This window comes from Leptonychotes weddellii, chromosome 13 (genome assembly GCF_054177405.1).
Source record: "Leptonychotes weddellii isolate Sample4059 chromosome 13, ASM5417740v2, whole genome shotgun sequence".
NCBI classification, from domain to species: Eukaryota; Metazoa; Chordata; class Mammalia; order Carnivora; family Phocidae; genus Leptonychotes; species Leptonychotes weddellii.
Window position 1 is genome coordinate 57,950,284 of NC_138381.1, and position 17,873 is coordinate 57,968,156.

General features: G+C 45.4%; 1 protein-coding gene across 4 annotated transcripts in view; it reads left to right on the forward strand.

The window, feature by feature from the left end:
- The window catches only part of UBE2L3 (ubiquitin conjugating enzyme E2 L3), a 50,654-nt gene that overhangs the window by 24,813 nt on the left and 7,968 nt on the right, over nt 1-17,873 (forward strand). The window contains exons 2-3 of one of the 4 annotated variants that reach the window (XM_031039435.2): nt 8,091-8,241; nt 13,735-13,843. The exons of the other annotated variants lie outside the window; for them this stretch is intronic. Coding sequence (XP_030895295.2) covers nt 8,201-8,241; nt 13,735-13,843 — 150 coding nt within the window. The 5' untranslated portion in view covers nt 8,091-8,200. The remainder of the gene's footprint in view (nt 1-8,090; nt 8,242-13,734; nt 13,844-17,873) is intronic. 4 annotated transcript variants of the gene reach the window in all.

The window sequence follows — 17,873 nt, forward strand, 5'->3', positions numbered from 1 at the left end:
GGGGCGCCTGGGTGGCTCAGTCGTTAAGCGTCTGCCTTCGGCTCAGGTCATGATCCCAGGGTCCTGGGATCGAGTCCCACATCGGGCTCCCTCCTCGGGGGGAAGCCTGCTTCTCCCTCTCCCCCTCCCACTGCTTGTGTTCCTGCTCTCGCTATCTCTGTCTCTGTCAAATAAATAAATAAAATCTTTAAAAAAAAAACAACAAAAAAACTCAAAGTACATTAATCTATAATACTAGCTTTTATGTTTTTCTGTGTAGTTAAATTTATTATTGTTCTTTATTTCTTCATATGGCTTTAAGTTACTGTCCTTTCATTTAGCCTGTTGGACTCCCGTTTCTCTTTCTTTTAGGGAAAGTGATGATTCTCCCAGATTTTTTTTTTTAATTATTTATTTATTTTACAGAGAGACAGCGAGAGAGGGAACACAAGCAGGGGGAGTGGGAGAAGCAGGCTTCCCCCTGAGGAGGGAGCCCGATGCGGGGCTCAATCCCAGGACCCTGGGATCATGACCCGAGCCGAAGGCAGCCGCTTAACCAACTGAGCCACCCAGGCGCGCCCCCGCCCCAAGATTTTATTTTATTTTACTTACTTATTTATTTTTTTATGTAATCTCTACACCCAACGTGGGGTTTGAATTTTCAACCCCAGGATCGCATGCTCTATGGACCTAACCAGCCAGGCACCTCTCCTTTTCTCTGTGTACTTTGTGATTTTTGTTGTTGTTGTTGAAAATTGGACATTTGAATATTATAATGTGGAATCAGATTCTCCCCTTTGCCCAGGGGAGTTTTTTGTTTTGTTTTTTAAGTAATCTCTACAGCCAAGGTAGGGCTTGAACTCATAACCCCAAGATCAGCAGTCACATTTTTTATTGACTTAGCCAGCCAGGCGCCCTGGGGTTTGTTCTTGATTGTTGAAGGTTTCACTTGTGTCCTACCAATGGTTGGGCTGAAATTTCCTTGAATGTCAAAAGCTTTAAAAAAAATTTTTTTTTTTAAAAAGAGTCTCTGTCAGTCTATGCAGACTGGCTCCATGCTGGGGTACTACTTTAACATGTAGCCAGGTCAGTTGCAATTCTCCCAAAGCCTTTACTTGTTGCTTGCATTGAAGCTACAGTTAGCCAGTGGTCAAAGTTTCAGATCTTCTCAGGACTTTGCTGAGCATGTAGCCTGTCCTAGGCATATGCATGGCTTTCTCAATTCCCCAGTATACCTGGGCACATTTGAATGCCCTAATTTCCCCAGGTTTCTCCCTGGCTTTTCCTCTTTTGCTTTAGGAAGTCTATTGTATGTCTCAGTCATTATCTTTGCTCCAGGTGGCTGTGGGCTTTTCTTTGCCTTACAGTGTTTTTGAGCAGTGCCAGCGATTTTCCACCCTTGTGTGGATTCTGAGTTAGGCAAAACAAAGATAGGCGCCTTGTGTGTCAGCCCCTCAGGTAGCCCTAAGACAGGTTAGAACAGAGACACAGTAATTTGCAAGTAAGATCTGTTCTGCTCCCTCTGGAACCAGAGACCAGGGCCCCACACTGGAACTAGAGGCTGCCATCTGTAAGACTGTCTGCTGTCTAGCCAGGGAGGGGTGGAGTAAGAGCGAGAAAAATTGCCACAAAGCTTTCCCGCCAGTTTCAGTTGCCCTTTTCTTGGTTCTGCATTCATTCGGTTGCTGTAAACCTTGGACTGTTTTCGAGAGTTCATACAAAGTTGGTTCTGACAGTTTCTGTGTGGGGGGGTTTTTTGTTTCTTTGTTTTGTTTTGTTTTATGTTTCTGTGGATGGGAGTTTGGAGCTGCTTGCTTTGCCATTTTGCTGATGTTGCTCTCTAAATTTTATTTATTTATTTTTAAAGATTTTATTTATTTATTAGCGAGCGAGAGAGAAACAGCATGAGAGGGGAGAGGGTTAGAGGGAGAAGCAGGCTCCCCGCTGAGCCGGGAGCCCAGTGTGGGACTTGATCCCAGGACCCCAGGATCATGACCTGAGCGGAAGGCAGTCGCTTAACCAACTGAGCCACCCAGGTGCCCAGTGCTCTCTAAATTTTAAAATTTTAATCAGGAAATAAAAATAAAATAAAAAACAGGAATCCGTGGATTTTATTAAAGGCCGTATTACTGTCAATTAAATTTTATGATATGGGTTTACAAAGTGGCCTGTTAATTAAACCTCTCTTCCCTTTCTGGATTAACCCCTCCTTCATCATGGACTATTTTTAAAATATTTCATTGTAGGTACACCTGGATGGCTCAGTCGTTTGAGCGTTGGCTCTTGATTTTGGCTCAGGTTGTGATCTTGGGCCATGGGATTGAGCCCTGCGTGGGGCTCTGCTCATCAGGGGGTCTGCTTCTCTCCTTCTCCCTCTGCCCCTCTCCCCTGCTTGGGCGCACACACACTGTCTCTCTAAAATAAATAAATAGATCTTCAAAATGCTTTTAAAAAAAATTAGAATAGAGTAAAAAAAATAAAATAATCCGTTGTATTAAGTTTACTGGTCTTTAGTGTTTTTGCCTCTGTGTTCATATGTGAGATTGGATTGTGTTTTCTGTGTGCTGGTGGATTTGGGTAAAAGGGTCATGTGGGCTTCATGTATTATGAAGTAGAAATTTCATTCTTTTCCTGTGTTGTGAGTAGCTAATTTTTGCTTTTCTGGTAATTTCTGCTTTTATGTTATGATGTCTTCTATTTTCCTTGGTGTTTTCTCTTTGTCCTTTTCTAATTTTGTGATTTGAGTGCTTTGTTCTTTAAGGCAGGAGTTCATTCCATCTTTTTTTTCCCCTAAGATTTTATTAGAGAGAGGGAGAGAGAAAGAATGGGGGGAGGAGCAGAGGGAGAGGGACAAACAGACTGCACTGAGCATGGAGCCCGACACGGGGCCTGATCTCATGACCTGGAGATCACGACCTGAGCTGAAACCATGAGTCGGATGCTTAACCGACTGAGTCGCTCAGGTGCCCCCGGAATTCATTCCATCTTGAGTTCCTTCCTTGCCTGGGCTACTCCTGTCCCCTGTCATTGTCACCCTGAACTTGTGATGGTGCTGCTACTAGTTTTACCTTTTATTGAGAAAGGTAAGACATGCACAGATGGAAACATTCCAACAGTGACAGTAAGTCTTCCTTCAGACTATCTGTGCCTCAGTTGCTCATTTGTAAAATGGAGCTAGTAAGTGCCTGCCTCTCACAGCAGGCAGGGGACTAAATAAGTTGACAGCAGCGCTCCTGCGCCTGGCGCAGAGCAAGTGTTTACGTCAGCTAATGTTGTGGTTAATGCTCCAGTCAGCTGCCCTGGATGTCTTTGCCTTTGGGCTTCAGAACCACAGACTTGTGAGTCATCTTTGTATCCCTGAGGCCTTGTATATCAAAGGCTGCCTCAAGAATTGTTTTTAAAATGAAATGAAGGCCCTGGAGAGAGGCCTTGTACTTCCTTGTTCTTTTCCCATGCCAGCTGGTGGGAGAGGAAGTAGAGTCTCTCTAACGTGGCAGTTTCCCTGGCCTCCATGCTGGCTCCTGGGGCACACTGCTCTCCTTTCAGTGTCCACCCACACCAGGTTCTGGTGAACCACTCCAGAATAGTTTTGAGGATGGGCATGAGTTGCACTGATAATGCCCTCTTTCAAAAACTGGAAGTATTTTTGTCTCTGTGCAGGCTTTTCCAGTTCAGAAGTTCTTTGCAGCACCTCCAGGCTCATCATCACATCTCCCCGACCTGGGCTGGATACCAGCCTCTTTTGAACAGCTTTGCTCCCTTGTCTTGTGGGCTGCAGGTCAGTACCCTCCACCAGGTGACTCTAAGTTGGACTGTGGCTAGGGTACTCAAAACTAATTGTTGAGTTAAATTCCTGTTAACCTTCAAGGAGAGGCATCACATTTTCTCAGGAACATCACACCTCTTCCTGCTCAGGAAGCCACGCATACCTCTTCTACTTAAGGCACCCATCCTCTTCCTCCTGAGTCTTCTCTGAAACTCCCCATCCTCTGGTCTCAGTGAATCACACCCTTCTGTTTTCTCTCCAGTCACCATTCATACTGGTGAGGTCACTTTTTACTGCAAGTAAGGAAACCTCCAACTTAGCTTTGCTTCAAAAAGGGAAAGTTACTGCTGCTGACAGAAAGTCCTATGGTGCGGGCGCCTGGGTGGCTCAGTTGGTTAAGCGACTGCCTTCGGCTCAGGTCATGATCCTGGAGTCCCGGGATCAAGTCCCGCATCGGGTTCCCTGCTCAGCGGGGAGTCTGCTTCTCCCTCTGACCCTCCTCCCTCTCATGCTCTCTGTCTCTCATTCTCTCTCTCTCAAATAAATAAATAAAATCTTAAAAAAAAAAAAAAAAGGAAGTCCTATGGTGCATGCTCTGGGCTTAATCCAGCAGCTCAGTGATGTGAGCAGGGACCTAAGTTCGGCCTGTCCCTCTTCTCCTGTTCTTGATTCTTTTCAGCCTGGCTTTCACTCAGTCATCACATAGCTGCTGAAGTACTAGAGTCAGCTGCAGGGCCCACCGTGGCCAGGGTAGAAAGAGGACCTTCTCTTCCCTTCACTTCTTTTCTGTTTCTTTGAATGGTTTATTTTGAGATAATCGTAGATCCTTACGCAATTACAGTAATAGAGATCGGCAGTACCTTTCACCCGTTGCATATCCATAGCAGAGTATCATAACCAGAAACTTAACAGCGATACAGTCCACTGACCTTACTCGATTTCTCCAGTTTTAATATGTGTGTGTTTATGTCTATGTAGTTTTATCATATGTGTAGTTTGGTGTGACCAAGAACAAAACACTCATCCCATCCCAGAAGCTGCCGACAGGCCCCCACATGTCATTATCCAGAACCAGGACACATGGCTTACTCCTGCCCCAAGCCCACCCCCGTCTATCACTGGCTGAGGTAGGAAAGTCCCACAGTGGATAGTGTTGTCCAATAGGGATATCCTGTGAATCACAGCTGTACTTTTAAATTTTCTAGTAGTCCCATTAAAAATTTAAAAATTCATTTTGGAGTTCATTTTGATAAAATAGTTTACATAATGCGTTATATTAAAAATATTTCTTAACACATAATACCAATCATTATTACTGAAATATTTTAAATTCTTTTTTTGTACAAGGTCTCTGAAATCCAGGTGGTATTTTGCACTCATAGCACATCCCAACTCAGAGGAGTCACTTTCTTTCTTTCTTTCTTTCTTTCTTTCCTTCCTTCCCTCCTTTCCTTTCTTTCCTTCTTTCCTTCCTTCCTTCCTTTCTTTCTTTCTTTCATGTAAAAAGGTAATTTTATTAAAGCCACAGGGACAGGACCCATGGGTGGAAAGAGCTGCTGCCCATTTCTTTCTTTCTTTAGGCTCCACACTGGGCATGGAGCCCATTGTGGGGCTTGAACTCCTGACCTTGAGATCAAGACCTAAGCTGAGATCAAGAGTCTGATGGTTAACCAACTGAGCCACCCAGGCACCCCAGAAGAGTCACATTTCAAGTGTGCAGTAGCCACTAGCAACTAGTGGCTGCTTTGTTGGACAGGTTTAGACCAGTCAGGACTTACCCCTGGATCACAGTGAGGGAGCAGCATGACCACATACAAAACTGGGGTTTTGCCTGCAAAGAAATGGGGGAATGCCTGTTGGCTGACAGCCTGTTGGGGTCTGCTGTGAGCTGGCCCACATCATTTTGCTCTGTCGATTTGGGCACTCCTCACAGTGTGACTTTTGCTTTACTGTGGTATGGATATCTGTCTCAACAAGTTCTGGGTCAGGTGGAAGCCTGTATCAGTTTCCCTTCCACTTCCTGTCCCTAGCACTATGTGTCACACATAGTAGGCACCTCCCAGTTTGTAAATTGAACTTGTAGTTATCCAAAAGCAGTATTTCTCAATGCGATTGCATTGTAAACTGCAATTTGGTGTGTGCCTGTGGATTATTTATGTAAGATTGTCCCTGTTTCTTGTCCAGGAGGTGCCAACAGCCAGCTTTGTCATTGGAACAATGTAAGGACACCCTCAGGCATTTCTCTTTTCTCTCTCTCTCTTTTTTTTTTTTTTTTTTAAGATTTTATTTATTTGACAGAGAGAGCACAAGCAGGGGGAGAGCAGGCTCCCCACTGAGCAGGGATCCCGATGTGGAGCTCGATCCTAGGACCCTGGGATCATGACCCGAGCTGAAGGCAGCCGCTTAACCAACTGAGCCACCTAGGCGCCCCTCTCTCTCTCTCTTTTTAAGATTCTATTTATTTGAGAGAGATGGAGAGAGCACTAGCAGGCAGGGTGGGGGAGGCAGAGGGAGAAGCAGACTCCCCACTGAGCAGGGAGCCCAACAAGGGGCTTGATCCCAGGACCCTGAGATTATGACCTGAGCCTCCCAGGCGCTGCCCCCCTACCCTGGCATTTCTAAACCAGTGAGGGAGGAACAACACTACCCCTAGTTGAGAACTACTATTTCTGTGTTAGCTTTGATTTTTTTAAATTAATTAATTAATTAATTTGAAGCAGAGAGAGCAAGAGTGCATGAGTGAGTGCGCACACTTGCATGAGCCAGGGGGAGGAGGCAGAGGGAGAGAGAATCCCAAGCACATTCCCTGCCGAGTGCAGAGCTTGATGTGGGCTTGATCTCATGACCCTGAGATCATGACCTGAGCCAAAACCAAGAGTCGGATGCTCAACCGAGCCACCCAAGCGCCCCGATTTTTTTAAAAGTTTTATTGAGATTCACAAACCATGCATTTCATCCTTTTAAAGTGTACAGTTCAGGGGCACCTGGGTGGCTCAGTCAGTTAAACACCTGCCTTTGACTCAGGTCACAATCCCAGGGTCCTGGGATAGAGCCCCATGTCAGGTTCCCTGCTCAGCGGGGAGCCTGCTTGTGCTCTCTCTCTCACTTTCTCTCTCAAATAAATAAAATCTTTTAGAAAAATAAAGTGTACAATTCAGTGGATTTTAGTATATGCACAGAGTTGTGCAACTATAACCACAATTTTAATTTTATTTTATTATGTTAATCACCATACATTACATCATTAGTTTTTGATGTAGTGTTCCATGATTCATTGTTTGTGCATAACACCCAGTGCTCCATTCAGTATGTGCCCTCTTTAATATAACCACAATTCTGGAACATTTTTCTTTATTCCCAAAAGAACCACCCCCATCCATAGCTATCACCCTCATCCCCCTAGGCAACCAAAAATGTACTTTGTCTCTGTAGATTTAGCTATTTTGCATGTTTCATATAAATGGAATCATTCAATATATGACCTTTTGTGTCTGGCTTCTTTCCTTAGCATAATACTTTCAGGGTTCATCCATGTTGTAGCGTGTGTCAGTAATTCATTCCTCTTACTACCAAATAACGTTCCATTATAATGGTTATATTCTGTTTACTTATCCATTCATCAGTTGATGGATATTTGGATTGTTTCCAGTTTTTGGCTGTTAAAAATAGTGCTGGTGTGAACATTCACATACAGGTTTTTATGTGGACATACATTTTCATTTCTTTGGGGTAACCATTTGAGGAATCGCCAGACCGTTTCCACAGTGGCTGCACCACTTACATTTCTACCAGCAGAATATAAGGGCTCTAATTCCTCATATCCTTGTCAACACTTGCTATTGTCTGTCCTTTTAATTACAGCCTTCCTAGTAGGTGCAGAGTAGTATCCCATTGTGGTTTTGATTTGCACTTCCCTGATGGCTAATAATGTGGAACATATTTTCCTGTGCTTGTTGGACATTTGTATACCTTTTTTGGAGAAATGTCTGTTCAGGTTACCTTGCCCATTTTTAAAATTGGGTTATTTGGGCCTGTGTGTTTTTATTTTTTTTAAATTCAGTTGTAATTAGCTTTGGTTTTTAAAAAAGCAATAATACCAGTTTTTCTTTTTCTTTCTTTTTTTTTTTTTAAAGATTTGAGAGAGAGAGAGCACACAAGCAGGGGGAGCAGCGGGGAGTGGGGGGAGAAGCAGGCTCCCCACAGAGCAGGGAGCCTGATGCGGGACTCGATCCCAGGACCAGAGATCATGACCTGAGCCAAAAGGCAAATGCTTAACCAACTGAGCCACCCAGACGCCCCTCAGTTTTTCTTTCCTAACAAGAACTTGTTTTATTTCCATGTGAAGGACCTGGAATTGACTCCCTCCTCCTAGATTGGCTGTGAGGTCCTCATACTTCCTCCTTTATTAGCCACTCTAAGCTGTGACTGGTGCCTGGGATATCCAGAGATGTGGAAATGTTTTCAGTGTACAAGCTTCTGGGGTCATTGTTTTTCAGGTATGTTAAACCATTATTCTGAGAGCCGACATTCCTGGCCATATTCGAAAGAATAACATAAACCTGCATTGATGGTTTTATAATCAAGAGAATCTGCTGGTTTAGCAGTTCAGTTAGCAAACATTTGAGGCTCACTTCTGAGGCTGCCTTGGATCCCTGCTCTCAGGTATCTCCTGGACTAGTTGGGGAAGACAGGTGATCAAAATGCAACTATCAGAACACCGGAAGGAGCCCACCAGAACAGCAAGGTTCCTTGCCACCACTTTCCTTCTCTTAGATGAAACCAGGCTTCTTCCTTGTATGAAAACATCATCAGGGCGCTGGGGTGGCTCAGTCGGTTAAGTGTCCGACTCTTGGTTTCTGCTCAGGTCATGATCTCAGGGTCATGGGATTGAGCCCTACAAGGGGCTCCCTGCTCAGAGGGGATTCTCTCCCTCCGCCCCCTCCCCCACTCATGCCCTCTCTCTCCCTTTCCAAAATAAATAAGTAAATCTTTAAAAAAAAAGGGAAGAAATATCATCGTTGATCTTGTGGCTTCCCAAGAGTGGGTGCTTCCACCGTGTCCTCATGGTTCCCTACAGCCTTGCCAGCCCCGCTTTTCTGCTTTTCAACCAGGGGAGTTGATCAGTGCTCTCAGGAATGCATGGTAGCTTTGTTTTTTATTAAAAAAGTATGCTGGGTCTTTACCACTCCCATGGACACTCATGATACTCTTGATTTCATCTTTACAAATGAAGTGGAGTTCAGCCCTGTAGTGGGGTGGTGGTAAAGAAATTGTGGTACATCCAGACCATTATGAAGATTGAGGAGATAAGTGTGCATGGGTGATGAGGGTAATGTCAGCAGCAAACTGCACGGTGATAAAAATAAAGGTGGTTATGGCACCATGCGCACAACTCCCCGGTGTGTGAGAGAGTGCGCGCTGATGTGTTCACCTAGAAGGAAAGGGGCAGGAGTGCCATCTGCCAGGGTGCTGGCCTCAGTTCTCTGCCAGGGAGGAGAGATGAGGGTAGCGTGTTTTCCCACTTTTTCTACAACAAACACAGATTTCTGTCTGATAGCACCGAATGTCATTTTAGCAACTCTAGAGGCCGGATTATAGAAAGCGACGTGTGTGCTTTCTTGGTTTGCCTGCCCTCTACCTGAGGGCCCCTCCTTCAGCCTTGAGCATCTCTCCTCTCCCTCCTGGGAGAAGTTAGCCACCTCTGGCCAAGCTCCCTCAGCCTTCACTGAAGCAAAAATGTAATTGATTGAACAAAGTTTTATTGCCTCCATTTTCTGTTACTTAATGGATACAGAGTGTTTGAAGGCAAAGAAAGTCTTGAAATTAGAGAGAGGGAGCTGTACAACATTATGAATTCACTAAATACCACTGAATCATATGTGCCAAAAAAAAGTTAATTGTATGTTACGTGAATTTTGCCTCAATTAAAAAACTTTTTTGGGGGCGCCTGGGTGGCTCAGTCGTTAAGCGTCTGCCTTTGGCTCAGGTCATGATCCCAGGGTCCTGGGATCGAGCCCCCACATCGGGCCCCCTGCTCGGCCAGGAAGCCTTCTTCTCCCTTTCCCACTCCCCCTGCTTGTGTTCCCTTTCTTGCTGTGTTTCTGTCTGTCAAATAAATAAAATCTTTAAAAAAAATTTTTTTTAAGTATTAATAAAAAATAAATAAAAAACCTTTTTTCCCCCCACTTGTAAGAAAACCCAAAAACTTGCCAAAGCAGTAGGATGTTTGGATATCTGTGACACAGGCCTACCCGCTCCTTCCTTTTTTCTTCCGTTGCCCTCTGGTGATTGGTGTACTGTTCTTGATTAAAAGTATTTGGCACTGTCCCGGGCACAGTATAAAAGCTCCTTCAGTGCTGGGTTATTTTTTGTGTCAAGGAAGAAGGAAGATTTGTCTCAACTCCACCCTGGCCTCCGGCAGCACATTTGAAGCTTTGGTTTCCTTCTTTGACCTTTTTGTTGGTACATTTGTAGTTCCAGTCTCTCACCTTCCTTTCCTTACTCACCTTACAGCCCATTTCACCATCAGTCCTCACCTGCCAGACCCCTTCCTTCTTTCTGCATCACCTCTCTGGGCGGAGGTGGAGCCAAGTCCTGCTGATTCTCCTGCAGCTTTTCCCTTCTGCCTTCCTGTAGCTGTAATGGTTGAAGCCAAATGAGGGGAGCCATACATAAAACATAAGTTTGTCACCAACCTCAGATTACACTGGGGATGTTTTGGGGGAAGAGCATCCCTCCATGTTGGTGGGAACTGCTGAGCTCCTGTCCAAGCCAGGCACAGGCTTTGTGGACAAAAGCCACAGGGGCACTGCCCTCCATGGCCTCTTTAACATGGAGTGTGGCTCTACCTGCAAGGTACTGTGGCCTAACAGAAGTGGGAAACATCTGGATTGCAGAGTGGAAGACAGTGTATAGCGACATGAACAGAAGTACAAAAGAATATAGACAGTATGATTCCAGTTTTATAACTACTTGTAAGTAATATGTACAGATGTCCAGAATAAAACGCCTTTGTTTACACTGTATATGCATAGAGAACATACTAGGGCCATATGCAGCAGGGGACTAACAGCTGTTTTCCTGGAGGATGGAATATTTAATACACTTTTTTGGGTACAAATGTTAGCTACTTCCATTCTTGGGGGGAAAGTGGATTGTGTTATGAGAGGTACATATGAATTCAGAGGAGAAGTTCCTTATTGAATTCAGTTCATGGAAATTGTGATTTTTATTTTTTTAAAGATTTTTATTTATTTTGACAGACAGCAAGAGAGGGAACACAAGCAGGGGGAGTGGGAGAGGGAGAAGCAGGCTTCCTGCTGAGCAGGGAGCCTGATGCGGGGCTCAGTCCCAGGACCCCGAGATCATGACCTGAGCCGAAGGCAGACACTTAACGACTAAGCCACCCAGGCACCCCGAGATTGTGATTTTTAAATTCAGATATAATTCAGAGGGTAGTTTGGTCACTAGAGACTGGAAAACCAGTTCCAAAAATACTTACTCACACTAATACTTTCAGTATGATGGAATTCTGTAACATTGGGTATTCACTGACAAAGACCTATACTGTGAAGAGCCCTATAAACCAAACTGCTGGAAATAGTACAAACGACTCCTTTTCAGAAAGCAATATTAGTGCAAAATGAACCTACTGATCGAGCAGACTTTGTGATTCAGGCAACCAGAAAGCGCATTTTCAGAATAGATACGAAAGAATAAATACTTGACAATTTACAAAGGGTAAGAAGACATCGTCTGTGTTCAGAAGACCCGTGAGCTTGTCTCAGCTTTTGACAAGATTCTAGAGTGGACCCTGAAGGCTTGAGAGCATAGAAAGCTCCCCTTTAACAAAACAGCTCAACTGTGGGGGACAGGCAGCCAGCAGGGCAGGTCTGGGCTTGGCATACTAGTGGTAGTGAATCTCGGGCTTTGTTAACTTACTGGGTGAAGCATGGGGAAAAGATGCTGCTGAGGGGTCGTCACCAAAGTGGACAGAAGTGGATGCAATGCCCAGGGCCTTTAGTCCCTCTGACACTTGAAGAAGGGACAGTGTGTTCATTAGATCTAAACCAGGACCTCCTGTTCATATCAAGTCAGCCATGAGTCCTGCATGTGGTGTCAGACAGTTAGCTGTGCACACACTGTGGGGACATGCCATGTGGCAGCAGTCCATGTCAGGGAGTGGGAGGATTGGCCTGACTTCCTCTCGCTGCCAGAGAGCTGTGTGGTGTCCTCACTGCATCACAGAGAAAGCAGGCGCGGCGGTGACACAAACTGTGACTTCTGTGGATAATTGAAGGAGTCGGTCTTCATTCACGGAAGGGAAGACATAAAATGCAGTGGAATTTTGGGATTCTTAGAGGGTTGCCCTGGGAAGGAAAGATTAGGTTTGGCCACAGGGTTAGGAGTAGGACACGTGGGTAAAAAGCCCCGGGTGGTTTGGTGCCATGTGTGGAGGAGTTTCCTCGTGGTCTTAGTTGCTGCAGAATGGCTTTGTGCCTTGCAAAGCTGGGGTCAAGAACTGTGAAGGATCTGAAGTTTTTACCCTACTTGCAAGCTAACAAGGTAGCCTGCCACAGCTTATTGGATGTCGGCAGGAGACACAAGACTTCTCGTACAGAGACAGACAGAGACAGTGACTCACGGCACAGCAAGCAGCGTGAGCAATGGCACATTCTCATCAGTGCCCCTGGCCCGCAGGTCCCACAGAGGTGACGAGGATCGGCCCAGATGGATTCCTGCACGTGCAGTGAGTTGTGTTACAGGAGAGGAAGTCTAGTTAGGTTCTTCAGCTGATTGCTTAACTTCCATCTCACTTACCTCGTTTACAGATGTGGGTGATGACAGCATCTGCTTGAGGTTGCCGTCGGGGGGCGGGGGCGGTGAACTGGAGATAAGACAGAAAAGCAGCTAGCATGTAGTAAGTCCTTGGGAAAGAGTGGTCGAATCTTCTTTACGTGCATGTGTATCATGACTAGAAGCAAATGCAGAAAAGTGGATTGTTAGCAAAAAAGTTATTTTTCTTCTTCCTTTTTTCCTCAACTCTACTGTTTACAAAATAAACAATGAACACTTTAAAACCAGTCACTTGGGGCGCCTGGGTGGCTCAGTCGTTAAGCGTCTTTAAGCGTCTGCCTTCGGCTCAGGTCATGATCCCAGGGTCCTGGGATCAAGCCCCGCATCGGGCTCCCTGCTCCGCGGGAAGCCTGCTTCTCCCTCTCCCACTCCCCCTGCTTGTGTTCCTTCTCTCGCTGTGTCTCTCTCTGTCAAATAAATAGATAAAATCTTTAAAAAAAAAAAAACAAAAACAAAAATCAGTCACATATATAAAGGGAGAGTGGATACATGTTTGGCTAATCACCTGTAGCGTCTTCAGGAGAGAGAGAAATAAAATTTCAAGGCTGTGCACTAATTGAGAGCATGTAAAATTATTAGAAGAAATTAATTTTACTGGGGCGCCTGGGTGGCTCAGTCGTTAAGCGTCTGCCTTCGGCTCAGGTCGTGATCCCAGGGTCCTGGGATCGAGCCCCACATCGGGCTCCCTGCTCGGCGGGAAGCCTGCTTCTCCCTCTGCCACTCCCCCTGCTTGTGTTTCCTCTCTCACTGTGTCTCTCTCTTCAAATAAATAAATAAAATCTTTAAAAAAAAAAATTAATTTTACATATAAAAACATTCCTTGACACAGTAATATGAGCTAAAGGGAATGCAAGGTACCCATATAGGCAGGAATAACAGAAAAAACATTGATCAGGGTCATGCATAAAGATAAAAATGCTAGAATAGCTTGATCTTGGTGTGAGGCAAATTCCTGGGTAGTTGTATAATTCTTTTCTACAACACAAACATGTTTTCTCATTAAGGTCCCTTAGAGTTTCTGAGCTACCTTCCACAGAATAAGTTTAGCTCTGAAATGTCAAAGATTCACAAGTGCTTTAGGCCTTTATCCAGAAGGTATATCCTGTGTTTTAATTTTTGTACACCTTCTTCAGCAAAAATCACTGGGACAGGTGGACAGTCTGTGTGATTGGCACACGCCCGAGCCACTCCTTTGGTCATCCCCAGAGCCCCAGACAAGGACAGAGGCCCAGAGAAGTTAAGGTGAGCTTAGCCATGTTACCTAAGTGGTGGTGAGAGGCTCAGCCTGTCGTGCTTCTGGTAGCAACACAGCCACTTTTCTTGAGCTTCTTGCCCAGGTGCCAGGCACGTTGGACTGTATGAGCTCAAACCTCATCACGGCAGACTGCAGTTACACTCCCATTTCACAGCTGTTCAGGAAGGTCCCCGGCTTGCCCAGTGAGCAGGAGGTAGAGCCGAGGTTAGCACTGCTAACTGGAACCGGCTCATTCTTGTCTCCCAGCTCCTAGCACAGGGCCCAGCATCAGGTGAGGCACAGGGTGGTTGATCAGTCCGCGGCAGTGAATGAATAAATCTGGCAGATATGACCAGCCAAACAAAAGTTGTACAGGAAAGCTCTTTTTACATGGCTCAAGCAGTATAAGTGAATGTGATTTTTACTTAGAAAATTTAAACCTCTTAAAAACCAAAAGCAAAAACAAAACCCCTAAAAACCAAAAATCAAAACCAAAAGCAGTCTTCTCTGAGTTCCCCCATTTGTAATTTGTACAAATTTGTACATTTGTAACAGTGAGTTGAGCTGTCCTTGGTAGTGAGTAACTCCGGGTGGGCACACAGGACAAGGCCTGGGAGGGGTCTGCTGCCACTTTAACTTCTGGACAGTGTTCTAGAGAACTCTGTGTTCCTAAAGAAGGGATTAGGGACGGTTTTGTTGGGATAAAAATTACCCCAACCTTTTGTTGAGATAAAAATGATCTTGTAACGGGCGCCTGGGTGGCTCAGTTGGTTGGGCGACTGCCTTCGGCTCAGGTCATAATCCTGGAGTCCCGGGATCGAGTCCCGCATCGGGCTCCCTGCTCGGCAGGGAGTCTGCTTCTCCCTCTGACCCTCCTCCCTCTCATGCTGTCTCTCATTCTCTCTGTCTCAAATAAATAAATAAAATCTTTAAAAAAAAAAAAAATGATCTTGTAACCTTTCCCAGGTGTGTGCAGGGCTGTCTCCCCACATAGGCACCTGGCCTGGACTGTTCGCTAACATCTCCACCTTCTTCCAGACCCTGAGTCTCCCAGCTTCCTCACAAGCTTCCCCACAGATTAATCTGACAGGGTATCCCACTGCTCAGAGGGGAGTTCAGAGTCCTAAACGTGGCCCCAGCCTTTCCTTAGGAAGACCCCATGTAGCCCCTCAGCCACACTGGCTGCTCCCAGCCTCATCTTGCCCCAGATTGCTCCTTCCAAGCCCCACCTCCTAGTCTTCAGTCTTCTCTGCCTGGAAGACCTTTCTTACCCTTCAGCATTCCCTAATTTTACCTGTCCTCAAAGCCCCTGCACCATGCCTCCCTTCTTTGGACATGTCTGGTGCATGCCAACCTTGTTTCCCAGCAGAGGAGCTGTGTTTGCTGGAGGATACCCAGGTGGTCTGGGGCTTGAAGAGGAAGGGCTGTGGTGTGGAGGCTGCCAACAGCATTCCTGGGCACTCTTAAAAGCCTAGCTTTCTTTGGGTTGGGTGTGATATGGCAGGAGAGCCAGAGTACTAGGAAAAGGCAGTAGATGAAGGGTTTGCTCAACTTCCCAAAGGTAGACGGAGGGTGAGGAGAGGCTGGGGCTCTTTATCTGGGGCTCATCATCTCTCAGAGGCTTCTGGGCCCACCAGGGTGTCCAGCCCCTGAGGTCTAGATCTTCGAGCCATCCTAGGGACAAGGAGGTGGGACATGGTTCTGGCCCTGACTAGCTACCAGCTAGGGGCAAGCTCAGCTCCCCAGAGTCTAGCCATCCAGCTGGATACTGGCTTTACTTTGAGGAGACCAAACTAGCCAGAATTTGGAGCCCTGGCCACCTGTTTGGCCTATCAGCACTCAGTGTGGTCTTGGTTGGGTTGTTATTTACCCCTAGTGTGACTCTTCATATTTTCTTTTTCTTTCTTTCTTTTTTTTTTTTAGTCTTTTTAGATTCATTTATTTTTTTTCTAAGATTTATTTATTTATTTTAGGGATGTGGAGGGGAGAGAAAATCTCCAGCAGACTCTGTGCTGAGTGTGGAGCCTGACAGGGAACTCAGTCTTAACGACTCTGAGATCATGATTTGAGCTAAAACTAAGAGTTGGACACTTAACCAGCTGCACCACCCAGGCGCCCCCAACTCTTAAAAGATGAGATATTTGCAAAAGACCTATCTGATAAAGGGCTGTTATCTAAAAATATACAAAAAATTCTTACTTGATTTTTATTTTTTGTTTATTTGTTTTTAAAGATCTTATTTATTTGACAGAGAGAGACAGCGAGAGAGGGAACATAAGCAAGGGGAGTGGGAGAGGGAGAAGCAGGCTTCCTGCTGAGCAGGGAGCCTGACCCGGGGCTCGATCCCAGGACACTGGGATCATGACCTGAGCAGAAGGCAGACGCTTAACGACTGAGCCACCCAGACACCCCATATTTTTATTTTATTTTTAAAGATTTTATTTATTTGAGAGAGAGCGAGAGCGAGAGAGCACAAGCTGGAGGAGGGGCAGAGGCAGAGGGGCACCACCGAGGTGCCCCAAGAGTCTGTTTTAAAATGGGCAAAAAAGGGGTGCCTGGATGGTGCAGTCGGTTAAGCGTCTGCCTTCGGCTCAGGTCATGATCCTAGGGTTCTGGGATCAAGTCCCACATCAGGCTCCCTGCTCAGCGGGGAGTCTGCCTCTCCCTCTGCCCTTCCCCCTGCTCATGTTTTCTCTCTCTTAAGTAAATAAATAAAATCTTCAAAAAATTTAATAAAATGGGCAAAAAATCTGAACAGATATCTCACCAAGGAAGATAAATATATAGATGGCAAATAAACATATCAATAGTCAACATCATGTTGTTATTAGGGAATTGCAGATTAAAATAACAACAAGATACCACTACACACCTATTAGAATGACAGCAGTCTAAAACACTAACACTAGGGCTCCTGGGTGGCTCAGTCAGTTAAGCGGGTCTGCTGCCATCTGCCTTCGGCTCAGGTCATGATCCCGGAGTCCTGGGATGAGCCCCATGTCAGGCTTCCTGCTCAGCGGGGAGTCTGCTTCCCCTCTCCCTCTGCCCCTTTCCCTGCTCATCCTCTCTCTCTCTCCTCTCTCTCTCATAAATGAAATCTTTAAAAAAAAAAACAACATTCCAACAAATGCTGGGAAGGATGTCGCTCAGTGAGGAACTCTCATTCAATGGTGGTGGAAATGTAAAATAGTGCAGCCACTTCGGAAGACAGTTGATTTTTTTTTTTTTTTTTTAACAAAACTTAAACATACTCTTGGGAGGCCTGGGTGGCTCAGTCAGTTAAGCATCTGCCTTCGGCTCAGGTCATGACCCCTAGGTCCTGCGATTGGACCCCACATTGGGCTCCTTGCTCAGCAGGGAGCCTGCTTTTCTCTCTGCTGCTTCCCCTGCTTGTGCTCTCTCTCTCTGACAACTAAATAAATAAAATCTTTAAAAATAAATAAATAAAATAAATAAGTCTTAAAATAACTAAACATGCTCTTAACCTACAATCCAGGAATCATGCTGCTTGGTATTTCCCCAGAGGAGTTGGGAAGGTGTATCCACACAAAAACCTGCACACAGATGTGTAAGTCAGCTTTATTCATAGTTGCCAAACTTGGAAGCAACCAAGATGTCCTTCAGTGGGTGAATGGATAAAATAAGTGGTGCTAAATCCAGACAATGAAATATTCAGTGCTAAGAAGAAATGAGCTATTGTGCCATGAAAAAAACATGGCAGAACCTTAAATGCATATTACAAAGTGAAAGAAGCCATCTGTAAAGGCTATATATACTGTCGGATTCTAACTCTAATGTATGATACCATACCAAAACCATAAAATGAATGATACCAAGAGTGAACCCTAATGTAACTGGACTGTGGGTGATAATGAGGTGTCAGTGTAGGTTCATTGATTGTAACAAACAAGCCACTCTATGAGGGATGTTGATAGTTGGGGAGGCTCTGTGTGTGGAGGAGTGGACATACAGGAACCCAGCTCAGCTTTCTCCTGCTATCCTAAAAGTAGAGCATTCTGGGGCGCCTGGCTGGGTCAG